Source organism: Oryx dammah, unplaced genomic scaffold (assembly GCF_014754425.2).
Source record: "Oryx dammah isolate SB20612 unplaced genomic scaffold, SCBI_Odam_1.1 HiC_scaffold_28, whole genome shotgun sequence".
Taxonomy (NCBI): Eukaryota; Metazoa; Chordata; class Mammalia; order Artiodactyla; family Bovidae; genus Oryx; species Oryx dammah.
The window spans coordinates 101104651-101125223 of record NW_024070212.1 but is presented as its reverse complement, the minus strand read 5'-3'; the positions used below and the strand labels follow the sequence as shown (position 1 = coordinate 101125223).

The 20573-nt window shown below is 49.5% G+C and overlaps 1 protein-coding gene across 1 annotated transcript in view; it reads right to left on the bottom strand.

Annotated features, from left to right (window-relative positions):
- SLC2A1 (solute carrier family 2 member 1) overlaps window positions 1-787 on the bottom strand; it is a 28507-nt gene extending 27720 nt beyond the window's left edge. The window contains exon 1 of the mRNA XM_040231472.1: window positions 577-787. Within this exon, the coding sequence (XP_040087406.1) occupies window positions 577-594 (18 nt within the window). The 5' untranslated portion in view covers window positions 595-787. The remainder of the gene's footprint in view (window positions 1-576) is intronic.
- Between the last annotated feature and the right edge of the window lie 19786 nt (window positions 788-20573).

Below are 20573 nucleotides of genomic sequence, written 5' to 3'. Positions count from 1 at the left end.
CTGGGGTTGAAGCCCGGGCCTTCACAGACTGCCCTCCGCCTCGGAGCCCCAGAGGGCTGGCGCGGGGACCGCGCGGGGCGGCGGAAAACGCCCAACACCAGGCCGCGCGCCCAGTGTGGCGCCCGGGAAATGAGACCAGCGGTTCCCAGCCTGCCGAGCGGGGGCGGGTCCCTCCTCCTCCGCGCTCAAGGGCCGGGGCCCGGCCGGGGGCTCGGCCGGCTCAGCCAATGGGTGCCGCGCTCGGACCCCTCCCCCGCCCCGGGAGGAGCCGGCGCGGGGCCGCCGCCGGGGAGGATCGTGAGCGACGTGCCGCGCCCGGGTCCTGGGTCCCCGGGCCCCGCCGGGCCGCGTGGACCTCGCGGCTCCCCGGAAGGAAGCCAATTACTCAATGGGGGCGCCACCTACGCACGCGGCGCCCTCGCGCCCGCCAGATCCCGAGCCCATCCCTGTCACTGTCCCCCGGCCCGGCAGGGCACTGCGCTGCCAGCCGGGGGAGAGGCCCAGGCCGGCAGAGCGATCAGCGGGGGTCCGCGCCTTTGTTCCCGGCAGGGAGGGCCCGCAGGCGCGCGGACTCACCTTGCTGGTGGGCTCCATGGCCGCGCTGCGCCGGAGGCTTTCGCTGCACCGGGTGCGCGGGCGGGCTGCGCTCTGTGGATCCCTCTTCGGCTTCGGTCTCGAGACTCGGTCTGCGACTCGCTTGGCCTCCCTCTGCCTAGCGAGCTAGTTGCTGAGACCTGCGGCCCACTGTCTGAATTCTCGCTTTGGTTACCTTTGAGCACTCCGACTGTCGCCTTTATAGGACCCCAGCCATTGGCTAGCGAAGCTGGGGGGGCGGGGCGGAGGGGGTGGGCAGAGCCTGGGGGCGGGGACTGGGGTACGTCCGGGGCGGGGTTCCGCGAGGAGGGGGCCCGGGTCGCGGTCCAGGCGAGTGAGGGGGTGGGGAGGGAGGGCGCCCGCTGGGTACCTTGTTCTGGCTGCGGATCTCCACTTCTCCCTGAGTCCTGAGAATTCTCTGGCTGTGTGACTCTCTGCAAGTGTGCGCACCTCTCTGGGCTTCAGCGGCCAGTAGCAAAATGGAGGAGCTCGTACCGGCTGTGAGACCAAACTCGGAGCCGCACAAGTTTGCGCGTGAGAGTGAGGACTGGAGTCCTCACTCCGCCAAGGGATAACTTCGGGAAACTAGCTTGTAATGATTGTACCACCTCATAGGTTTGTTACGAAGATTAAGTGAGTTAATATTTGAAAAGTGTTTAGAGCAGCCTCTGTTATGTGCTAAGTGGTATTTAAGTATTTGTTAGACTATGGGAGGTCTCGCTCCGTGATTTTCTCCCTTCCCCTCTCCAACCCCACATTCCTGTTTGTAGACCAAGCCTGGCTTTAGCACAGGCTGGGCCCTCTGCCTGAAAATCTATGCCCACCTCATCTTAGGACTTTAATATCACCTCCTCTGTGAAGCTTTTCTCTACTCCTGAGAGTACATGTGACTCTATGGTGACAGGTAAGTGTGAAAAATATGAGTGATAAGAACATAGGAGAACTTGGATTTGAACCAACTCCGCTGTAGACCCGCCCTGGTATGATCCTAGGCAAGGTGCAAGCCTGTGAGGCTCTGCTTTCTTCTGGTTAACCCAGAATGAACACAACCACCAACTTCAGGTGCTAACATGAGAGATACAATGTCCAGATCAGCCCATGAAGTACTTAGCACATGTTGACTTGCATGTAAGGCCCCCTTTAGTAGTAATGGTATTTTTTCACCCTATTTCATCTGATTTCACCTTATTTCTTCTTCTGGACTCGTGTGTTACTTGAGACACAGTGAAGGGAAAGAAAGACCCCTAGTCCAAAGGTCTGGACAAAGGTCTGGACAAAATCCTGAGGTTAACCTGAGGGTCCCTTTCTCTATGGAAGGGGTCAGCAGGGGCTATTTTCTGTTGGGAAGGAGGAGCCTGGGCATGACCCCTGGAGTCCTTTGTCTGGGCTGTGGGTCCAGTGCTGGCCAAGGGAGGGGGCTCTCTGTCTGGAGAAGCCCTGGCAGGGAAGGCAGGCCCTGTTGGTGCACCTCTGCCCGTGGCTCGTAATTCTATGGTCTCCCAGTTGCGCAGCCTGGAAAGCTTGGGGCCACCTCTCTCTTCATCTGGTGCCCAAGCCCCTAAGTCCCGTCGATTTCACCTTTCTTTACCACCTCATCCTCCTTCTCTTCTGCTGCCTGCAGGGCCTCTGGCACCTCTGGTCCTCATCCTCTAGTGCTGACCCTCATTCTTCTGTTTGTATGTCCCATGCTGCCATAGAGGCAGCAAGGTCCAGCCTGGCTAGCATGGCCTTCAGGGCATTAGTTTACAGGCTTAGCCTCACCCCTCACACTTGCACTCGCCACATCTGTACCTTTGCTCAGATTGTTTCCTCTGCCTGACTCCCTCCACCCCCACCTCATCAAGCCAAAGTGCTTCTGATGGCACAAAGCACCTCTAGAAGGGGCCCCTTACAGGAGGCGTGCCTGAGTCCTCCACGAGGGAGTTGTTCTCCCTTTTACCTTTTGATGTTTCTTAGTGTGCTGCTGTGCTTTTTCTCTTCTTCCAGACTAAGCACCTTGAGGATGGCTTCTATAGGTGAGACACAGAGGTGAAGAAAGAAGGCAGAAATGAATGAACACATGAGCAGCTAGTCTGCTTGTTTCTTGCCAACACAAGTGTTCCCTGAAGTACCTTTTGGGTTTTGCCATTTCCCTGCTCCAAGTCTCTCCATTGCTCCCTGTTGCCGAATACATTCAGTCTACTGTGTATACCTCTTCCCAGCTGTGGCTATGCCCCACCTAGCTCACGGGGTGCCCTCACTATCAAGCTCTCTTTCCTTCTCCAGGCCAGCCCTGTCTGTGCTGGCTGCTTCTCCAGGGACAGAGGCAACCAAGCCTGTTGCTAACCTTATGGATTCCCCAGACTGGAGAGAATGAAGAGGGGAGGTGCACAGCAACAATACTGAGTTGGGTGTGCATGGCTAAGAATGTGTATTGGAGCAGATCTTGTACCACAAAGGAAGGAGAGGGAGTAGAGAAAGCTTCTGGATAGGGAGAAGGCAGGCTGAGCAGGGTTTAGTAGGCTAAATATGAGTTCAGCAGGTGGGTCAGAGGGAAGGCCATTTTTGGCAAGGGGAAAATCACCTGCAAAGAGAGGAGACAGACAGAGAATAAATGCTAAAGGGAAGAAAGACTCTTTTGACTGCATGCCTGGTGGTGGAGCCCTGGATTCGGTTTCCTGAGTCCCAGTTCTGCTGTTAACCTGCCAAACATCACTGAACAAATCCCTTCCCTCTGTAACCTCAAGACCTACATCTGTAAAATGGGCGTAACAATCCCCTCCTGAGTTGGCCAGAGGAAAAACAGATTACGTACAAAAGTTTATCCAAATAATGTATGACTTCCCTGTAGCTCAAACGATAAAGAATCTGCCTGCGAGGCAGGAGACCAGGGTTCCATCCCTGGGTTGGGAAGTTTCTCTGAAGAAGGAAATGGCAGTCCACTCCAGTATTCCTGCCTGGAGAATTCCATGGAGAGAGAAGCCTGGCAGGCTACAGTTCATGGGGTCGCAAAGCGTCGGACATCACCGAGTGACTAACACACACACACACAATTTGTGGTGTCAGAAATTCAATCAAACTGCCTTGTTATGGTCAGGGTGGAACTTGAAGACAGAGCGGAGTAGCTAGAAAAACAGCTTTGCCTTCACCCTACCCCATCATATTTGCCCCAATAGACCCCTATCATTTGCTTGAAATTCCATTTCTAAATGTTCTCATTGTAAAAGCTTTATGATCCCTAGAAGGTACTGTGTAGAGGTAAACTCATCAGACGCTATTGACACTGGCCAGATATTAGATTCGCAGGTAGACTAGTTTAGTTTTTGGATGGCTGAGTCCTCCGCGACCAGATTTAACTCCAGCCAGGGAGAGAACGTCAGAGAAAGCCTAAGAAAGTGAGCCTGGAAGGATGGGTTGCCTGGGGAGACAGAGCAACTGCCCATCCCCAGGTCACGGAGGCGCAGCTTAAGGCAGAGGGAGCCAGGCTAAGTAGCCCCTGCGGCGGGAGCGCAGAGGGTTGGGAGCGAGAAGGGGATGAAGTTCGCGGAATCTGAGTGGAAAAAGAAGCTGAAGAGGCGGGGTCAAATGCTAGGTATAGCAGTTAGGGCTTTATTCAGCGGGGAGTGGGGAGCCATCGAGGGTTTTTGAGCAGGGAAGGACCCGAGGAAGTCTCAGCCCTTTCTCAAGCCTACTCCAAAGATTTAAAGGGGAGTGTAAGGAGGCGGTGGGACCCTAACCCTAACCCTAGCCCTAGGGCTCCGCTAGGAAGGACCAAGTAACCCTCCCCAAGCTACTCTCACACTGGCAGCTTTGTTCGTAGGAGGGTGCATTTAGCCCTGGAAGGAACTCGAACTTTTGGATTCCAGGCAGTTCTAGTCCTAGCCAGTCGGAGGAAAAAGGCTCCCTGAGACTGGCGGGGCGGCCTAGTGCGTGCCTGCGAGCACGCTAGCACGCTCCGGGTCCACAGCCGCGCTGACCGCTGTGCGGGGGCGGGGCGGTCTTAGCAACTCCGGAGTCAGGAGTGAGTAAGGCTGCCCGGGGAAAGACGCCTTTTTTTTTTTTTTTTTTGCCTTTAAAGGCAAGCGTCCTTGGCGGCTTTTGCTGAGTCAGCTGCCGCTGACGCAAGTGGGGCTGCCAGGGGCTGGGACGGGAGAGCCCCCAGTCCGCGGGATGTTCCGCAACCCCGACCCTCCCAGGCTGCAGGTAAACACTGTGCTGGACTCCTGGAAGGCCTGATGCGCCAGGCAGGACCGTCTGGTGTGTTTACTATTTTCGTTCTGTCTTGCGCACCTGTTCATACCGCCTGCTCACAGAGCTCTTTTCAGCTCCTCCTTCTTTACCCTTTCACGTGCCTCTCCCCAGCCCTCTGCTCTCAGCAGGGCCACCACCTGCTCGCCAGTGCTGGGGGATATTGAGGGAACACTTCCCCGTTGTCTCCCGCACCAGGCTTGTCTGTCTAGATGCCTCCAAGACAGCCCTTTGAATGCCCCACAGGTCCCTAGCCACAGGTAACTAGCCTTCACCATGATTAAGTCTAAAATCATCACCCTCTCCCATCTCTCCTGGTCCCCACCGCAGAGACGGTTCCTCTATCCACCAAATAGCCCAAGCCAGAGATCTGACATCTCCCTCGACACTTCTTTCTCCCTCCTCCTCAATACCCTGTCAACCCTGTGGACTCTACCGTTCCAAAACAGGCACTGGACTCCATCCCCTTCTTTCATCCCACTGGCCCAGCTATAGCTCTGCTTGTTCATCCTCCCACCTGCCATCTCTCTGGTCTCTCAAACACTCAGCCAGCACATCATTTCCCCTTTTAAGCATCTTTCCCTGGCATGCAAGAATGTGGCTACAGCTCACAGATGTGAAAGAAGCAAAATGCAAAGGAGTGCGATTTCGTGCATGCAAAGTTCAAAAACAAGCAAAACTTATCTATGGATTAGAAGTCTGGATAATAGTTACCCTTGGAGGGATGGTAGTGACCATGAGCGGGGCTGGTGATAAGGGCTGGGGCTATAGTGAGGCCAATGAGGCAGGATAGGCCTTACAGATATTTCCCTTTGCCCTAAGCTTTCATGTGACTCATCACGGCATTGTTACTAATCCTGTCTTTACCTAACATTTTGATATTCTGTCATCATGAATTTTTTTGGCATTAGTTTTGATTTTTAAAAAATATTGCATTAAAACATTATTTGTCTCGATGACTGAGCTTTTTGGCACCCCCTTACATTTTACTCAGGAGGTGAGTGTCTCACTTGCCCTAGTCCTGACCCTGCCGGTGGTGTTTTGCAATGAGTGCTGGTTCCATGTGTGTGTTCAGTTTGTGACAACTCATCAGGTTGGACAGTTCCAATTTTTACATATGCACATTATGCTTCAATTAAAAAAAATTTTTTTTAACTTAAAAAGACCTTTCTGTGATTCCAAGGAAATGACTGTTTTCTGCTTCTTCTAGCATCCCCAGGACCCAAGATGATACCTGACACACTCTGGGATGTGATACATAGTTGTTGAATGAATGAGTACAATATTCTTCCAGTTAATTTAATCCCAACAAGAATTCAGTGAAATGAGTCTTTTTTTCACTCCATTTTCTAAAGGAGAAAACTGAGATTTAAGGGAAGTGAAATGATTTGCTCAAGTTGACATAGGTAGTAGGTGTGAGTTCTAGCACCTCGATTAAAAAAAAAAATCAACAAAAACTCCGACCTGTAGCACCTGCTCGGGCACCTGATCCAGCACGGGCACAAGTGGTGCGCCAGGGCCTGGCTTTTATCCCTGAGATTAAATTCTTTGAGCCATATCTCTCTGCAGATGATGACCTCCTTGGGATAAAGACTCAGGCATACCTGTCTTCTCTCTGTCCAGCTAGTTACTTAGGACAGGGAAGAGGCTCTGAATATTTAATAAATGAGCAGAGCAAAGAATGAATGGATGAGGAGGCGGACAGTGATAGGCGGTGAGTGGAGCACAGATTGGGGAGGAAAATCTGCTAGCTGTGTGTCTTTGGGCTTGTTACTCAGTCTTTCTGAGCACCAGTTGCCCCAACTGTAAAAATGGGAATAGTATCAGTACTTACCTCAAAAATGTAATGAAAATATGAAGTGAGGAAATGATCATTGGGGTGACTGGTATATAACACATGGATAATGTAACTGCAGTGGTGTTCTTTCCAGTGGTTCACATTCTCAAAGTCTGATTTATTGCAGGGTGTCAGGGATCTACCTCTTTTGATTTCCATGTATTACTTTCTTGGGGGTCTCTGGAGTTGGAAGGAGGGGACCTGACGTGGTTCCCCAAGAGCTTTCCTCCTTGAGCCCACAGAGAAGACCAGTGCTGAAACTGTCCAGAAGTGTGGTAGCCCAACTCCATCCTACCGGTGGTGTCTTCTGTGATGAGTTGCTTCTTGGTGAGCCTCACTTTCCTCTCTCTCAGATGAGACTCAGAATCATCTTTACCTTGTGAGGCTCTGGGGAGGATTCCCCAGAGTCTCGAAGTCTAGTCCACAGTACATGTTCCTTTAAGGTTGGCACCCTGGGGAAGAGCCAGGAGATTGGAGGCTCTTAGAGACTCTGGGAAATCTAAGGACTGATGGGAAAAACAAATAAATAGCCTGGCTGGGCTCTGTTTTGGTCTTAGAACCTTGTTACTCCCAGTGAAATAATACCATTTATGCTGGTGCAACTTTTTAGCTGTGCCAAACACCTTCTCGCATGTCATTCCTTTCCTCACATCTCACGAGGAGGTCAAGACCAGATAGATTTATTCATGTACCCATGGCACAGGTGAATATACTGAGGCATACCAAGGTTAAAGCCATTTGCTTGAAATTACACCAAAGGAGGAATTGGGTAGCAAATGGAAGGTGTGAGACCCGGACCTCTTCACCACCACCATGCAGCAATTTGGATTCAAAAGAAAGCAGAGAGCTCACCTCCTGAGTGAGTGGCTATGGCCCGACCGACATACAGCTGTGCCCGCTTCCCCCACCTCCAGCCCCACCTGGATGCCACCTGGCAGTCACACGTACATTCATCACTGAGGAGCTGGCTGACTCACCCTATTATACCGGAGCTGACTCACACTTTAGAAGATGGAAAGTGAGAACCTGAAAACCTGGAGAAGCTCTCCCTTCCTCATGAGGCTTTAAATTAATGTCCCAAACCCATGGCCGTTTAGCTCTTAAGAAAGAGAAAGCACTGTGGTCTGCCTGGAGCTGGACATCCCTGAACTCAGAGGGCAGTGGTTCACTCCACTCTGGGAGGTTACAGGCTTGCTGGGTGACTTCAGGTAAGTCATTGTCCTTTTCTAAGCCTCAGCCTCTTTGGTTTCATAACGAAGGGGTTGCAACAGGTGACTTCCAAGGCCCTTCTAGCTCTGGGTTGAGAAGCCTTGTCATGATAAGTGGTGTGTGTCAATAGTTTGCTGTGTGCCAGGGGCAGAGCTGAGTGACTGATGTAAAATTGTCACTTTTAACCCTCATCACAAGTCCTAGAAATACTGCCTCTATCCCACTTCATAAAGGAGGAAACCAAGGCACAGTTTCAGAGGAATTTGCCCCAGGTCAAGCAAGTAAGCCAATAGCAGATCTGAGAATTTAACCCCGTCTGTCCACAGAACTCGCATACGTGGGCTTATTCTTACTCCTTTTATCCTGCTAGAGCTCGGTTTCCTCATTTAAAAAATTGTGGCAAAGTATACATAACATGAAATTTACCATTTTAACCATTTTTAAGCATATAGTAATTCAGTGGCATTAGATCCATTCACACTGTTGTGTAACCATCACCACCATCCATCTGTGAAAATTTTTCATCTTTCCAAGCCCAAATTCCTTATTCATTAAGCAGTAACTCTCCACTGTCCATCTCCCCAGCCCTCTGGCAAACACCATTCTACTTTCTGTCACTATGAATTTGACTACTCTTGGTACCTAATATAAGCTTTCCTTGTCTTTAAAATTATGACAACAACAAAACTATGAGAACAAAGGTCAAATGATCCTTCAGTTGTGGGCAGCTGGCTTTGAATTGGATTTTAAGTTCCAGTTCTTCCATTCAACAGCTGTATATCCTCAGGAAGATTGCTTAACCTCTCTGCCTCTTCATTTCCACATCCCAACGAGTGGCCTACTGAGTCCAGCCCTGCAGGGCTGTTGGCAGGCTCATAGAAGACAGTGGATAGGTGTTTGGAAAGTCTAATGCCACTCCTGCAGCTTGCTATATATGCCCTCTTTCTGGAGTGCTGGGATGGGCTTAGATCAGTAGATGTGAGAGCTGGAGAGATTTTAGAGTTGTGCTGTTCAACCCTTTTACAGATGAGAAGACTGAAGCCTGGAGAGGTGGTTATGACTTGCCTAAAGCCACCTATGGAACCTTATACATCCACGTGCATCTATGTCCCGTGCGCACACGCCCTGCATATGGAAGGTGCCCAACAGATGTTAGCCGCTGAGGTTGGAAGGTGGGGGCCGTGGTCTCAATGGAGGCCCTGACTGCTCGGCTATGGAGCCCTCCCCTCGAGCAGTTGGCATTCCAGTCTGTATCCCCCCACTTGTAAAGTGGCTTATAGAAGGTGCTGGGCCAATCGTCTTCTATCTCGTGTATTCTTTTTATTGGTTTCCAGAGACCTGGTCTTGTGGCTGAGAGTCCCATCTTCCTTGTTTCCTTAGAGTAATGATTGCTAGGAATTTTTTGGTTGCCAGAGTCAATATATTTAAGGCAACTTCAGGTAATACAGGAGACTTTATTAAGAGATACAGAGGTGTCCCACAAACAGTGGTGGGGTGCAGTCAGATGCTGACTAAGATTGGGACTCAGAGTACACTGCTGCCAGGATGGTCGGCATCCCTCCTTATTGCTTTATTTCTCTTTCTCTTCACAGACAGGCATGTCCTGTTCCACGTGGCAGAATATGACCACCACACAATGCCAGAATTTACCTGGGACCATTTCAAGGCTGGCTCAACTCTCTCCTGGTCTTGATTCTAAGTTTCTAGACAAGGAAAGTAGACTGGGTCAGTTTGGATGAGATGTTCGTCCTGGGTCCTGTTGGCTATGGTTAGGTGATGGTGTCGTAGGGAATGTACGAGGCTGGCAGGACTCACGTCTGTGGGAGGGTGGGGCAGAGGAAGGGTGTGTGACTCCCACAGGCAAACACATGCATCTGTTAAAAATGCTGTGAAACAGGGATATATGTTCATTGACATGGAAAGACAGTCAAGATATTTTTTAATGGAAAAAGTGGGTCACAAAACAGTATGTATATCACAATTTAAAAAGTAAACATGCATATGTAATGTGACTGACTTTCCTACAGAGATGATAAATGTTCATTGAAATTATGGGTAGGAGAATTAGGGGTAATTTTTCATTTCTTCTTTTGTAATATCTGCGTTTTTCTGATTTGTCTCTCATGAATGAGTATCAGTTGAGTAATAATAAAATGATCATTCTTACCACACTTGGCTGCAGTGCGTGTTAACTAAGACATTTATTCACTTATTTAATAAATATTTATTAAGCACCTAGTGCGTGACAGTGCTTGTGAAAGCTGCACAGTGACTGGCCAGCAGTAGAGGTTCAGTCATTGGGGTCCCCTAAGGCTCTGCCTTCAAAGTTTGAACAATAGTCTGGGTGCTCAGACACAGGTGCTTCTGTTCTAGTGATCTGTACACATTTTGAAAATCTAGGAAATGAAAGACAGGGTGTTTCAGCTATCTGTTGCTATAGAATTAGCACTCCAAAACATAGTGGCATAAAACAGCAATGATGTATTATCTCTCTTGATACAGGGAATTGGGCACTTCTGTTCCCCGTGATCAGCCGAGATTATTCATGCAGTTGCATTCAGTGGGGTGCTTGGCTAGGCCCATTCTTCACACACAGTGTTGCATCCTCCGTATGCAGCAGGATAACCTGGACTTCCTTTACAACGTGACGGCAGGGGCCAAGAGGGAGCATTTTGAAAGAACATGTCCAGATGTAGAAAAATTTACCATGCCTGCTCATATCAGTGCAAATCATTCTGGATATGACTTGCTTTGTCTCTTAATCTGTAATGAGCATTTTCTCTGTGAGTAAATATTTTCCCCAGCCTGATTTTTAATGACTCACTGATAGCCCATTATTGATTTGACCAATCCCCAACTGATGAATATTTAGTTGCTTTCATTTTGGGAGCAGTTATAAACATCTCTGTGAAGGTCAACTTAGTACCAAAAACTAGGTACAAATCCTTGTAGGAAGGGGATTACAGGGTCAAAGGAGGGGGAAATTTTTCAAGTTTTGCCAAATTGCCCTTCAAAAATGTAGTTCAGTTCAGTTCAGTCGCTCAGTCGTGTTTGACTCTTTGCAACCCCATGAACTGCAGCAAGCCAGGCTTCCCTGTCCATCCCCATCTCCCGGAGTTCACTCAGACTCACATCCATCGAGTCTGTGATGCCATCCAGCCATCTCATCCTCTGTCATCCCCTTCTCCTCCTGCCCCCAATCCCTCCCAGCATCAGAGTCTTTTCTAATGAGTCAACTCTTCCCATGAGGTGGCCAAAGTACTGGAGTTTCAGCTTTAGCATCATTCCTTCCAAAGAAATCCCAGGGCTAATCTCCTTCAGAATGGAGTGGTTGGATCCCCTTGCAGTCCAAGGGACCCTCAAGAGTCTTCTCCAACACCACACTTCAAAAGCATCAATTCTTTGGTGCTCAGCTTTCTTCACAGTCCAACTCTCACATCCATACACGACTACTGGAAAAACCATAGCCTTGACTAGAACGGACCTTAGTCGGCAAAGTAATGTCTCTACTTTTGAATATGCTATCTAGGTTGTTCATAAATTTTCTTCCAAGGAGTAAGCGTCTTTTAATTTCATGGCTGCAGTCACCATCTGCAGTGATTTTGGAGCCCCCCATAATAAAGTCTGACACTGTTTCCCCATCTATTTGCCATGAAGTGATGGCACCAGATGCCATGATCTTCATTTTCTGAATGCTGAGCTTTAAGCCAACTTTTTCACTCTCCTCTTTCACTTTCATCAAGAGGCTTTTTAGCTCCTCTTCACTTTCTGCCATAAGGGTGGTGTCATCTGCATATCTGAGGTTATTGATATTTCTCCCGGCAATCCTGATTCCAGCTTGTGTTTCTTCCAGTCCAGTGTTTCTCATGATGTACTCTGCATAGAAGTTAAATAAGCAGGGTGACAATATACAGCCTTGATGCACTCTTTTTCCTATTTGGAACCAGTCTGTTGTTCCATGTCCAGTTCTAACTGTTGCTTTCCTGATCTGCATACAGATTTCTCAAGAGGCAGGTCAGGTGGTCTGGTATTCCCATCTTTCTCAGAATTTTCCACAGTTTATTGTGATCCACACAGTCAAAGGCTTTGGCATAGTCAATAAAGCAGAAATAGATGTTTTTCTGGAACTCTCTTGCTTTTTCCATGATCCAGCGGATGTTGGCAATTTGATCTCTGGTTCCTCTGCCTTTTCTAAAACCAGCTTAAACATCAGGAAGTTCACAGTTCACATATTGCTGAAGCCTGGCTTGGAGAATTTTGAGCATTACTTTAATAGCGTGTGAGATAAGTGTAATTGTGCGGTAGTTTGAGCATTCTTTGGCTTTGCCTTTCTTTGGGATTGGAATGAAAACTGACCTTTTCTAGTGCGCCAGCCGTCGCAGGAGAGGAGCCACCCCGCGTCCGAGTTCAGGGGCAACGGTCTGGAGGAGCGACCCCCCGTTCGAGGCCGGGGGCGGCGGCCAGGAAAATCAACCCACGTCCAAGGAGCCGTGGCTGTGCAGGCGCAGGAGGGCCTAGAGGAGCCATCCTATGTTGAAGGTCAGGAAGGGCGGCGGTGAGGAGATACCCTTCGTCCAAGGTAAGGAGCAGCAGCTGCGCTTTGCTGGAGCAGCCGTGAAGAGATACCCCAGGCCCAAGGTAAGAGAAACCCAAGTAAGATGGTAGGTGTTGCAAGAGGGCATCAGAGGGCAGACACACTGAAACCATACTCACAGAAAACTAGTCAATCTAATCACACTAGGACCACAGCCTTGTCTAACTCAAAAATGTAGTACATGTTGCATTTCCATTGACTGTAAAGTAACCAGTCTCTTCACCATCCTCTGGTCAATCCTGGGTGTGGTTTATCTTTCTAATCTCTGTCAGTTAGATGAGTGAGAAATGGTATCTGATCATTGTCTTCAAAGCGAAAATTAAAAGTAAATTGCCCAGAGCCAGATCCTTAGGAAGAGTTCTTATCTTTCTCTGGGAAGCAGCCCTAATAAATCCACAGGCTCGAAGACAGTGCCATGCGGTGTGTCTCTGCCTGCTGACTCAGACTGGGAAAAGGAACACAGGGCTGACAGCTGAGCTCCCGACTGTGGAGGTGAGTTTGCTGCGTCATCATGGGGCAGATCAATTGCAACAAGCCTGCTGCTTTCCTGTCCCGTGTCTGCAGGGTTTCCGGTGCACACAGGGCACATGGCCCCACCCGCTGCACCTGCCTAGCCCATCTTGACTCTGACCCTGTCCACTCTGACCCGCTCTGGAGGACCTGAAGCTGAGATCTGGGACCTGGCCAGCTATGACTAAGGAGGGTTGTAAGGAAAGGTGTATAAAGAGATCAGTACTTGGCCTGGAGTATCCCGAGCCTTACCTCCTGGCCTCAAAAATTCATGAACTGAGGGACACCTTCCTGTGTGGAAACAGGGGTCCTGGACTCTAAGGCAGCCCTGCTTCTTACTAGCTGTGGAGCAAGTAATAGGGCTTCTGAGCCTCAGTTTCTTCATCTAGAACATGAGGGTAATAGAGCTTTAAGGATTATAATTTACTTCCTCTTTGTCTGATCCTTTGAACTCTCATGGAACTCTCAAAGGTTATTATGTATATTATGTATTATGCCCACTTTGCAGTATTATGGGTATTAAATAAGTATAAATGTGTATTCTGCCCACTTTGCAGATGTAAGTGGGGCAGAGAGGAAAGAAATAACTTGCCCAAGATCACGCAGCAAATAAGTGGCAGAGCTGGAAATGAGCTCAAGCCAGCCTGAAAACAAAGCCCATATCAGCAGCTTTTATAGATTTTGTAAAGGATTGGAGGAGAAACCTGTATGTGAAAGAGTTTTGCAACATGTGTCCAGAATAGCTACAGTTACAACCAGCAGTCGCCCTCTAGATGGTTTGAGTCCTTCTCAGTGGGTGGGATGGCTATGCTGGAGACCTACCTGAGAGAGCCAAGTTTCCCACCAGAAAGGTACCTGATTGTACAGCTACACGTCGGCTTTAGTCTGCTCTCTCCACAGAGGGAGGCAGGGCCCTTCATTTAGTAACTGCTATAATTTACTTATGCAGTATTACTCTGCAAAGTATGTTTTCTGTTTATGCTTTGGTTGTGATCCTGTTTGTTACACAGGCTGCGGGGACGTTAGGTGGGCAGGTAACAGCCAGCCAGGGCAGCAAAGTTGGGTTCCAGGCAGACTGAGGATCCTGCCCTCCTGACCAGGCCCTGGGAGTGAGATGCTCAGGCCTAGACCACTAGAGTTTATAATGCTTTTTACCCCGTGATCATCCGAGTCTTCTTTTAGCCCTGCCATTATCTGCCCGACAGATGGAGAAACTGAGGCCCAGGGAGAGGAGGATGCTTACTCCCCACACCTGCCTCAGCCTTCCCCAGCTGGAATGTGGTGGGGGGGGGGGAAGTGACAGGGAAAAGCTTGCTAGCGGCACTGGACTTGTGCCTGTCAGCTGAGCTGTGGCCTTTGCAAGGGCTGGGTGTTCCTTCCAGAGAACTCAAGGTGGGGCAGGCTGGCTAGAAATGAGATCAGAGGGCAGATCAGGCCGGGAAGAGGAGAGGGCAGGTCTCAAGGGTGACGGGTTGTGGAAAGAGGAAGGGAGCCTGGAACAGGCCAAGAATAGGGTTGATCTGGGTATGGCTTAGCAGAGTTTAAACTGGGGCCACATGGGAGTCTGGAGCTCTGGGATCAGAGGCTACTAGGTGCAAATTATGACTGTGCAGGCGGCGCTAGTGGTAAATAACCCACCTGCTAATGCAGGAGATACTTAAGGGTCACAGGTTTGATCCCTGGGTCGGGAAGATTCCCTGGAGGAAGACACGGCAACCCACTCTGGTATTCTTGCCTGGAGAATCTCATGGACAGAGCTACAGTCCATGGGGTCGCACAGAGTTGGATACGACTGAAGCAACTTGGCACCACTTATGAGAATGGTGTGTTTGGGCAAATAGTTCCCTGAGCGCCAGTATCCTCCTTTGTAAAAGGGTTGGAGCATGTCCTGGGTTAGATCCTGGTTCCACCACTTACCAGCGTGACCCAGGGCAAGTGAATTCACCTCTCTGGGCCTCTGTTCCCCGATCTGTAAGATGGGCCTGATAATAATGGTAGCTGCTCACTCAGTTGTTGTGAAACTTCAAAGGTCTAGCAGCATATGTAGAAGGTGCCAAGCATTTCACAAAATCAGTTTTTGCTGCCGTCGTCATTGTCATCATGTATCTTGAAGGGTTCCTGGGAGGCTTCATCAAGGCTATAGATGCAAACTGTTTTCCAGGGGCATTATTGGATACAACATCCCTCAGTATCCACAGGGGATTGGTTCCAGGATCCCTGTGGATTCCAAAATCAGAGGATGCTCAAGTACCTTATATAAACTGGCATAGTATTTGCATATGACTTACACATGTCTTCCCAGATGTAGTAAATCATCTCTACATTACTTATAATACCTAATACAATGTAAATGCTATGCAAATAGTTGCTAGCATGTGGCAAATTCAAATTTTGCATTTTGGAACTTTCTGCCATTTTCTTTTTTTCCCTGAAATACATTGGTTGAGCCATGGATGTGTAACCCGTGGATTGGAGGGTTGACTATAATTCCGGGGCACAGTGACAGTGCTCTGATGGTGTGGGTGGTGCTGTGAGACTCAGGAAGAAGATGAAGGTTCTGACTGGCTGGAAAATAGGTGTGGAAGGCTTCCGGGGAGAAGTGGCATTCTCTGAACCTCGAAGGAAGGATGTGTAGAAGTTCTCAGGTGGAGGAAGGGAAAGGCAGAGAGATGAACTTGAGTGAAAGCCTGGTGGTGAGAGAACCTGAGTATGCCTGGGAATGTGAAGCCTTTTCATTAGGCTGCATGTCCGGGGTGGAGGGCAAGGCATGAGGCTGCCCTGGGGGAGGGGAGGTGCCAGGTGCAGGATGCCTTGCCCGGGGTTTAAACTCACACCAGTAGCTGGGAAGTTCCTATACCTGTCTACTTGGCAGAATCACCTGAGATGTTTTAAAAGCACAGAATCCAGAAATTCCCTGGCTGGCTAGTAGCTAGGGCTCTGTGCTTTCACTGCCAAAGGCCCAGGTTCAATCTCTGTTTGGGGAACTAAGATCCTGCAAGTCTTGAGGCATGGCCAAACAAGCAAACAAACAAAAACCAAACAAACAGATTCCTGGTCCCACCAGGCAATATTCTGAGTGGTAGGTTTCAGGTGGGACTCAGAAATCTGTACTGTTTAAAGTTCCTCCGGAAATTCTAATGCCCACCCAGTTATGGAAACCCCAGCCAAGGAAAGGGGTGTCTCCAAGCATGTAAAGGCACTATTGGAATGTTAGATTTGAGCAGAGAACTTGAGAGGATGGGGTGTGTGTGTGTGTGTGCAAGTGACCCCTGACTTTGATCCCCAGCCTCTCACTCCTTCCCAAGGACATCCACGCTCTGATGCTCACATTTGCAACCAGAGATGGACCTTGGAGATGCCACTGCCCTATAGCCCTCTGGCTTCAGGAAAGACAACCTTCCTTCTCTCTGTCCATTCATTTATCTGTCCATCCATCCACCCATTCAACACAGTGTTTGAGCTTCCCACCCTACAATTGCACTCATCTCACACGCTAGTAAAGTAATACTTAAAATTCTCCAAGCCAGGCTTCAGCAATATGTGAACCGTGAACTTCCAGATGTTTAAGCTGGTTTTAGAAAAGGCAGAGGAACCAGAGATCAAATTGCCAACATCCGCTGGATCATGGAAAAAGCAAGAGAGTTCCAGAAAAACATCTATTTCTGCTTTATTGACTATGCCAAAGCCTTTGACTGTGTGGATCACAATAAACTGTGGAAAATTCTGAGAGAGATGGGGATACCAGACCACCTGACCTACCTCTTGAGAAACCTATATGCAGCTCAGGAAAGCAACAGTTAGAACTGGACATGGAACAACAGACTGGTTCCAAATAGGAAAAGAAGTGCATCAAGGCTGTATATTGTCACCTTGCTTATATAACTTCTATGCAGAGTACATCATGAGAAACGCTGGGCTGGAGGAAGCACAAGCTGGAATCAAGATTGTTAGGAGAATATCAGTAACCTCAGATATGCAGATGCACCACCCTTATAGCAGAAAGTGAAGAAGAACTAAAGAGCCTCTTGATGAAAGTGAAAGAGGAGAGTGAAAAAGTTGGCTTAAAGCTCAACATTCAGAAAACGAAGATCATGGCATCTGGTCCCATCACTTCATGGGAAATAGATGGGGAAACAGTGGAAACAGTGTCAGACTTTATTTTTCTGGGCTCCAAAATCACTGCAGATGTTGACTGCAGCCATGAAATTAAAAGACGCTTACTCCTTGGAAGGAAGTTATGACCAACGTAAACAGCATATTAAAAAGCAGAGACGTTACTTTGCCAACAAAGGTCCGTCTAGTCAAGGCTATGGTTTTTCCAGTGGTCATGTATGGATGTGAGAGTTGGACTGTGAAGAAGGCTGAGGGCCGAAGAATTGATGTTTTTGAACTGTGGTGTTGGAAAAGACTCTTGAGAGTGCCTTGGACTGCAAGGAGATCCAACCAGTCCATGCTAAAGGAGATCAGTCCTGGGTGTTCATTGGAAGGACTAATGTTGAAGCTGAAACTGCAATACTTTGGCCACCTGATGCGAAGAGCTGACTCATTTGAAAAGACCCTGATGCTGGGAAAGATTGAGGGCAGGAGGAGAAGGGGACAACAGAGGATGAGATAGTTGGATGGCATCACTGACTCGATGGACATGGGTTTGGGTGGACTCCGGGAGTTGGTGATGGACAGGGAGGCCTGGCATGCTGCGGTTCATGGGGTTGCAGTCAGACACGACTGAGCGACTGAACTGAACTGAACCCTCCCATTTGCCAGGTATGATGCTGGGTCCTGGAGATATAGGGAATAAAGTGGACACTCTGTGTCCTCCTAGAGAACTTTCCATTTGTTCTGACTCCCTCAGCTGACGGAGATTAGAGTGCATTGGGAATGTGGCTAACTACAAGAGAGCTTGGACAGGAGACCCACCCATGGGCTCAGACAGAAGCAGCAGTGGTTGCATCCTCCAAATCCCACAGCTTCCTGGTTCCCCCTGTCCCACAGGCCCAGTCTCCTCTCCCAGGTGGCTCAGACCCTGCTTGCCCATCTCCCAGCCGTCCCTGGGTGCCCCCTGCTAGGAGGGTCCCGGTGCTGAGGAGAGGGGGAATCTATGTGATGTCTCCCTGCATCCCACCCTGCCGCCCACAAAGAAGGCAACAGCCTTGGGTAAGGCCTGGGCATTTCCTCACAGGGACAGCAGAAATAACAAACAGGAGGAAATTACAGGGATTCCCGGGATTTCAGAGCTCACAGCTACCCGTACAGGATGGACCCATGCAGAGAGATGGATTTAGAACGGTGCTGGTATTGCCACGACTTCCTTGGCTTCATGCTTTGGTTCTGTCCTTTTGTTTCACTACTCTCCCTTGCTCACTCCATCCCACCCACACCGTCACCAGGGTGGGTGCTGTGGGTGTCACTGCCACTCACTGCCATCCATTCATTTCTTCCCTCATTCATTCAGCATGTGCGTACCAGGTGCCAGACAGCAAGGATGACACTGTTGGCAAAACAGGGCTTCCCATAGAATTCCCAGTGGTTGGGGCAGCAAACACGATGAAACAGCTCTAATACAATGCGATTATGGCCACTGCGGAGTTGTGTGCAGGGTGTTGTAAACTCAGGGGGGAACCAGAGAAGGACTGATGCTTAATGAATGAGTAGGAACTTAAGGAAAATGTGCCAGGCAGTGAGAACAAGTGTAAAGAAGGCATGAAAAGATGTTCGCAATGGCTCTAGCCCAGAGAAGGGTCAGGGGACAGAGAGAATGGAGGGCCTTGAATGCTGGGCTAAGGAAATAGAACTTCCTGTCATAGGTAATGGGGAGCCACTGGAAAGTGAGCAGGAGAGGGACATGGTCAGATTTGCATCTGAGTACCTGGTGTGGAAGCTGGTGTGGGGGAATGCGCTGGTGTTGGAGAGGCCAGGCAGAGCGTCCAGTGAAGAGGACCAGACGTAGTCCAGGGAGGAGTTGCCTCACGACTGAGCGACTGAACTGAACTGAACTGAACTGAACCTAGGGCAAGAGCAGGTGGCTCGGCAGGTGCGAGCATCTTTGGGTAGAAGAACTGAGGTGGGCACAGGGCACAGAGCTGGCTCCACTCAGGGCAGCTGGGCATTTCCAGGACTCAAGGTCAAAGAGAGGCTGAGGGAGGCAGGAACTTCAGGAGCTCCTGGGTTTTGATCTGGAGCAGGCTGAAGTTCAGCAGATGCAACTAGGGTGTGTCTAGAGACTCAGGAGGTCCATGGCAGGACTCCAGTCCACGCAGAGGAGTCAGGGCCAGTCCAGCCCTAGAGAAGAGTTCCCACGAGCCAGGCTGGGCGTTAGATGGTCCCCTGGCCCTAAAGTGAGAAGAAGCTACAGGCAAGGAAGAGAGGACAACTGGCTCCAGCACCTTCACATTCTGGAAACCTCCTTTCTCTGGCTATCTGCAAAGATGTGCTATGGGGGCACTTGGGGCTGTTTTCTTGCCCAACACCCACCCCCCCACACACATGAGGCTCCCCTCAGGCTCCTTGTCACACCATGTGGCACGAAGGATCTTAGTTCCTCAACCAGATAGGCAACCTGTACCCACTGCAGTGGAGACATGGAGCTCAGTCTACTGGACTGCCAGGGAAGGCTCAGTGAGCTCCCTCCTCAACTTGATTCCAGTTACCCTCTATCTACTCCTGACCTGGAGACGCAAAGTCTTCAAGGGTCTGCCCTGCCTCTTTTTCCAAGGTCCTTTAAGGATGAATTCTGGCTTGGCTTCACCCGTTCAGGTGCCTTTGGGAGTGCACCCACCTCGCCAGCCCCTGTCCAGATACACTCACAGGACAATGATCTCAGAGTAATTGGCCGGAGGCATTCACTTCCAGAGCCTACTGAGCTAATTAGTCACTCGTATTATGGACATTTACCTAAGCACCCACAGTGTGCCAGTCCCCAAAATGAATCAGATTCAGTCTTTGTCCTGGAGGGCTCAAAGTCCAATGGGGACAAACACATTCAACGCAACACCACCTATTACAACACGACAACACAACTCAATAGGACTCAGCTCAACACAACACGCTTCAGACCTCAGGTCTGTGTTCCAGATCTCTGGGGCAAGATCTGCAAAAAAGCTCACCTCACAGACAAAAGGGCTGTGGGGGACAAAAGATGCTTGTAGTAATGCTAGCAGTAGAGGGCAGAGAGGTAAGGAGACTCCATGGTCAGAATACCTGGCTTCAGTCCTGCCACTGTGGTCCAGGACTGATGACTTAACTCTGTGCTTCAGTTGCCACATCTGCAAAATGGAGACAGTAATGTGTATCTCATAGGGTTTGAGGGTTAATTGAGACAATGCAGATTAAGTGCCTGGTACATGTCTGGAGAAGACTCTTGAGAGTCCCTTGTACTGCAAGGAAATCAAACCAGTCAATCCTAAAGGAATTAACCTTGAATAATGATTGGAAGGACTCATGATGAAGCTGAAACTCCACTACTTTGGCCACCTGATGCAAAGAGCCAACTCACTGGAAAAGACCCTGATGCTGGGAAAGATTGAAGGCAGGAGGAGAAAGGGACGACAGAGGATGAGATGGTTGGATGGCATCACAGACTCAATGAACATGAATCTGAGCAAA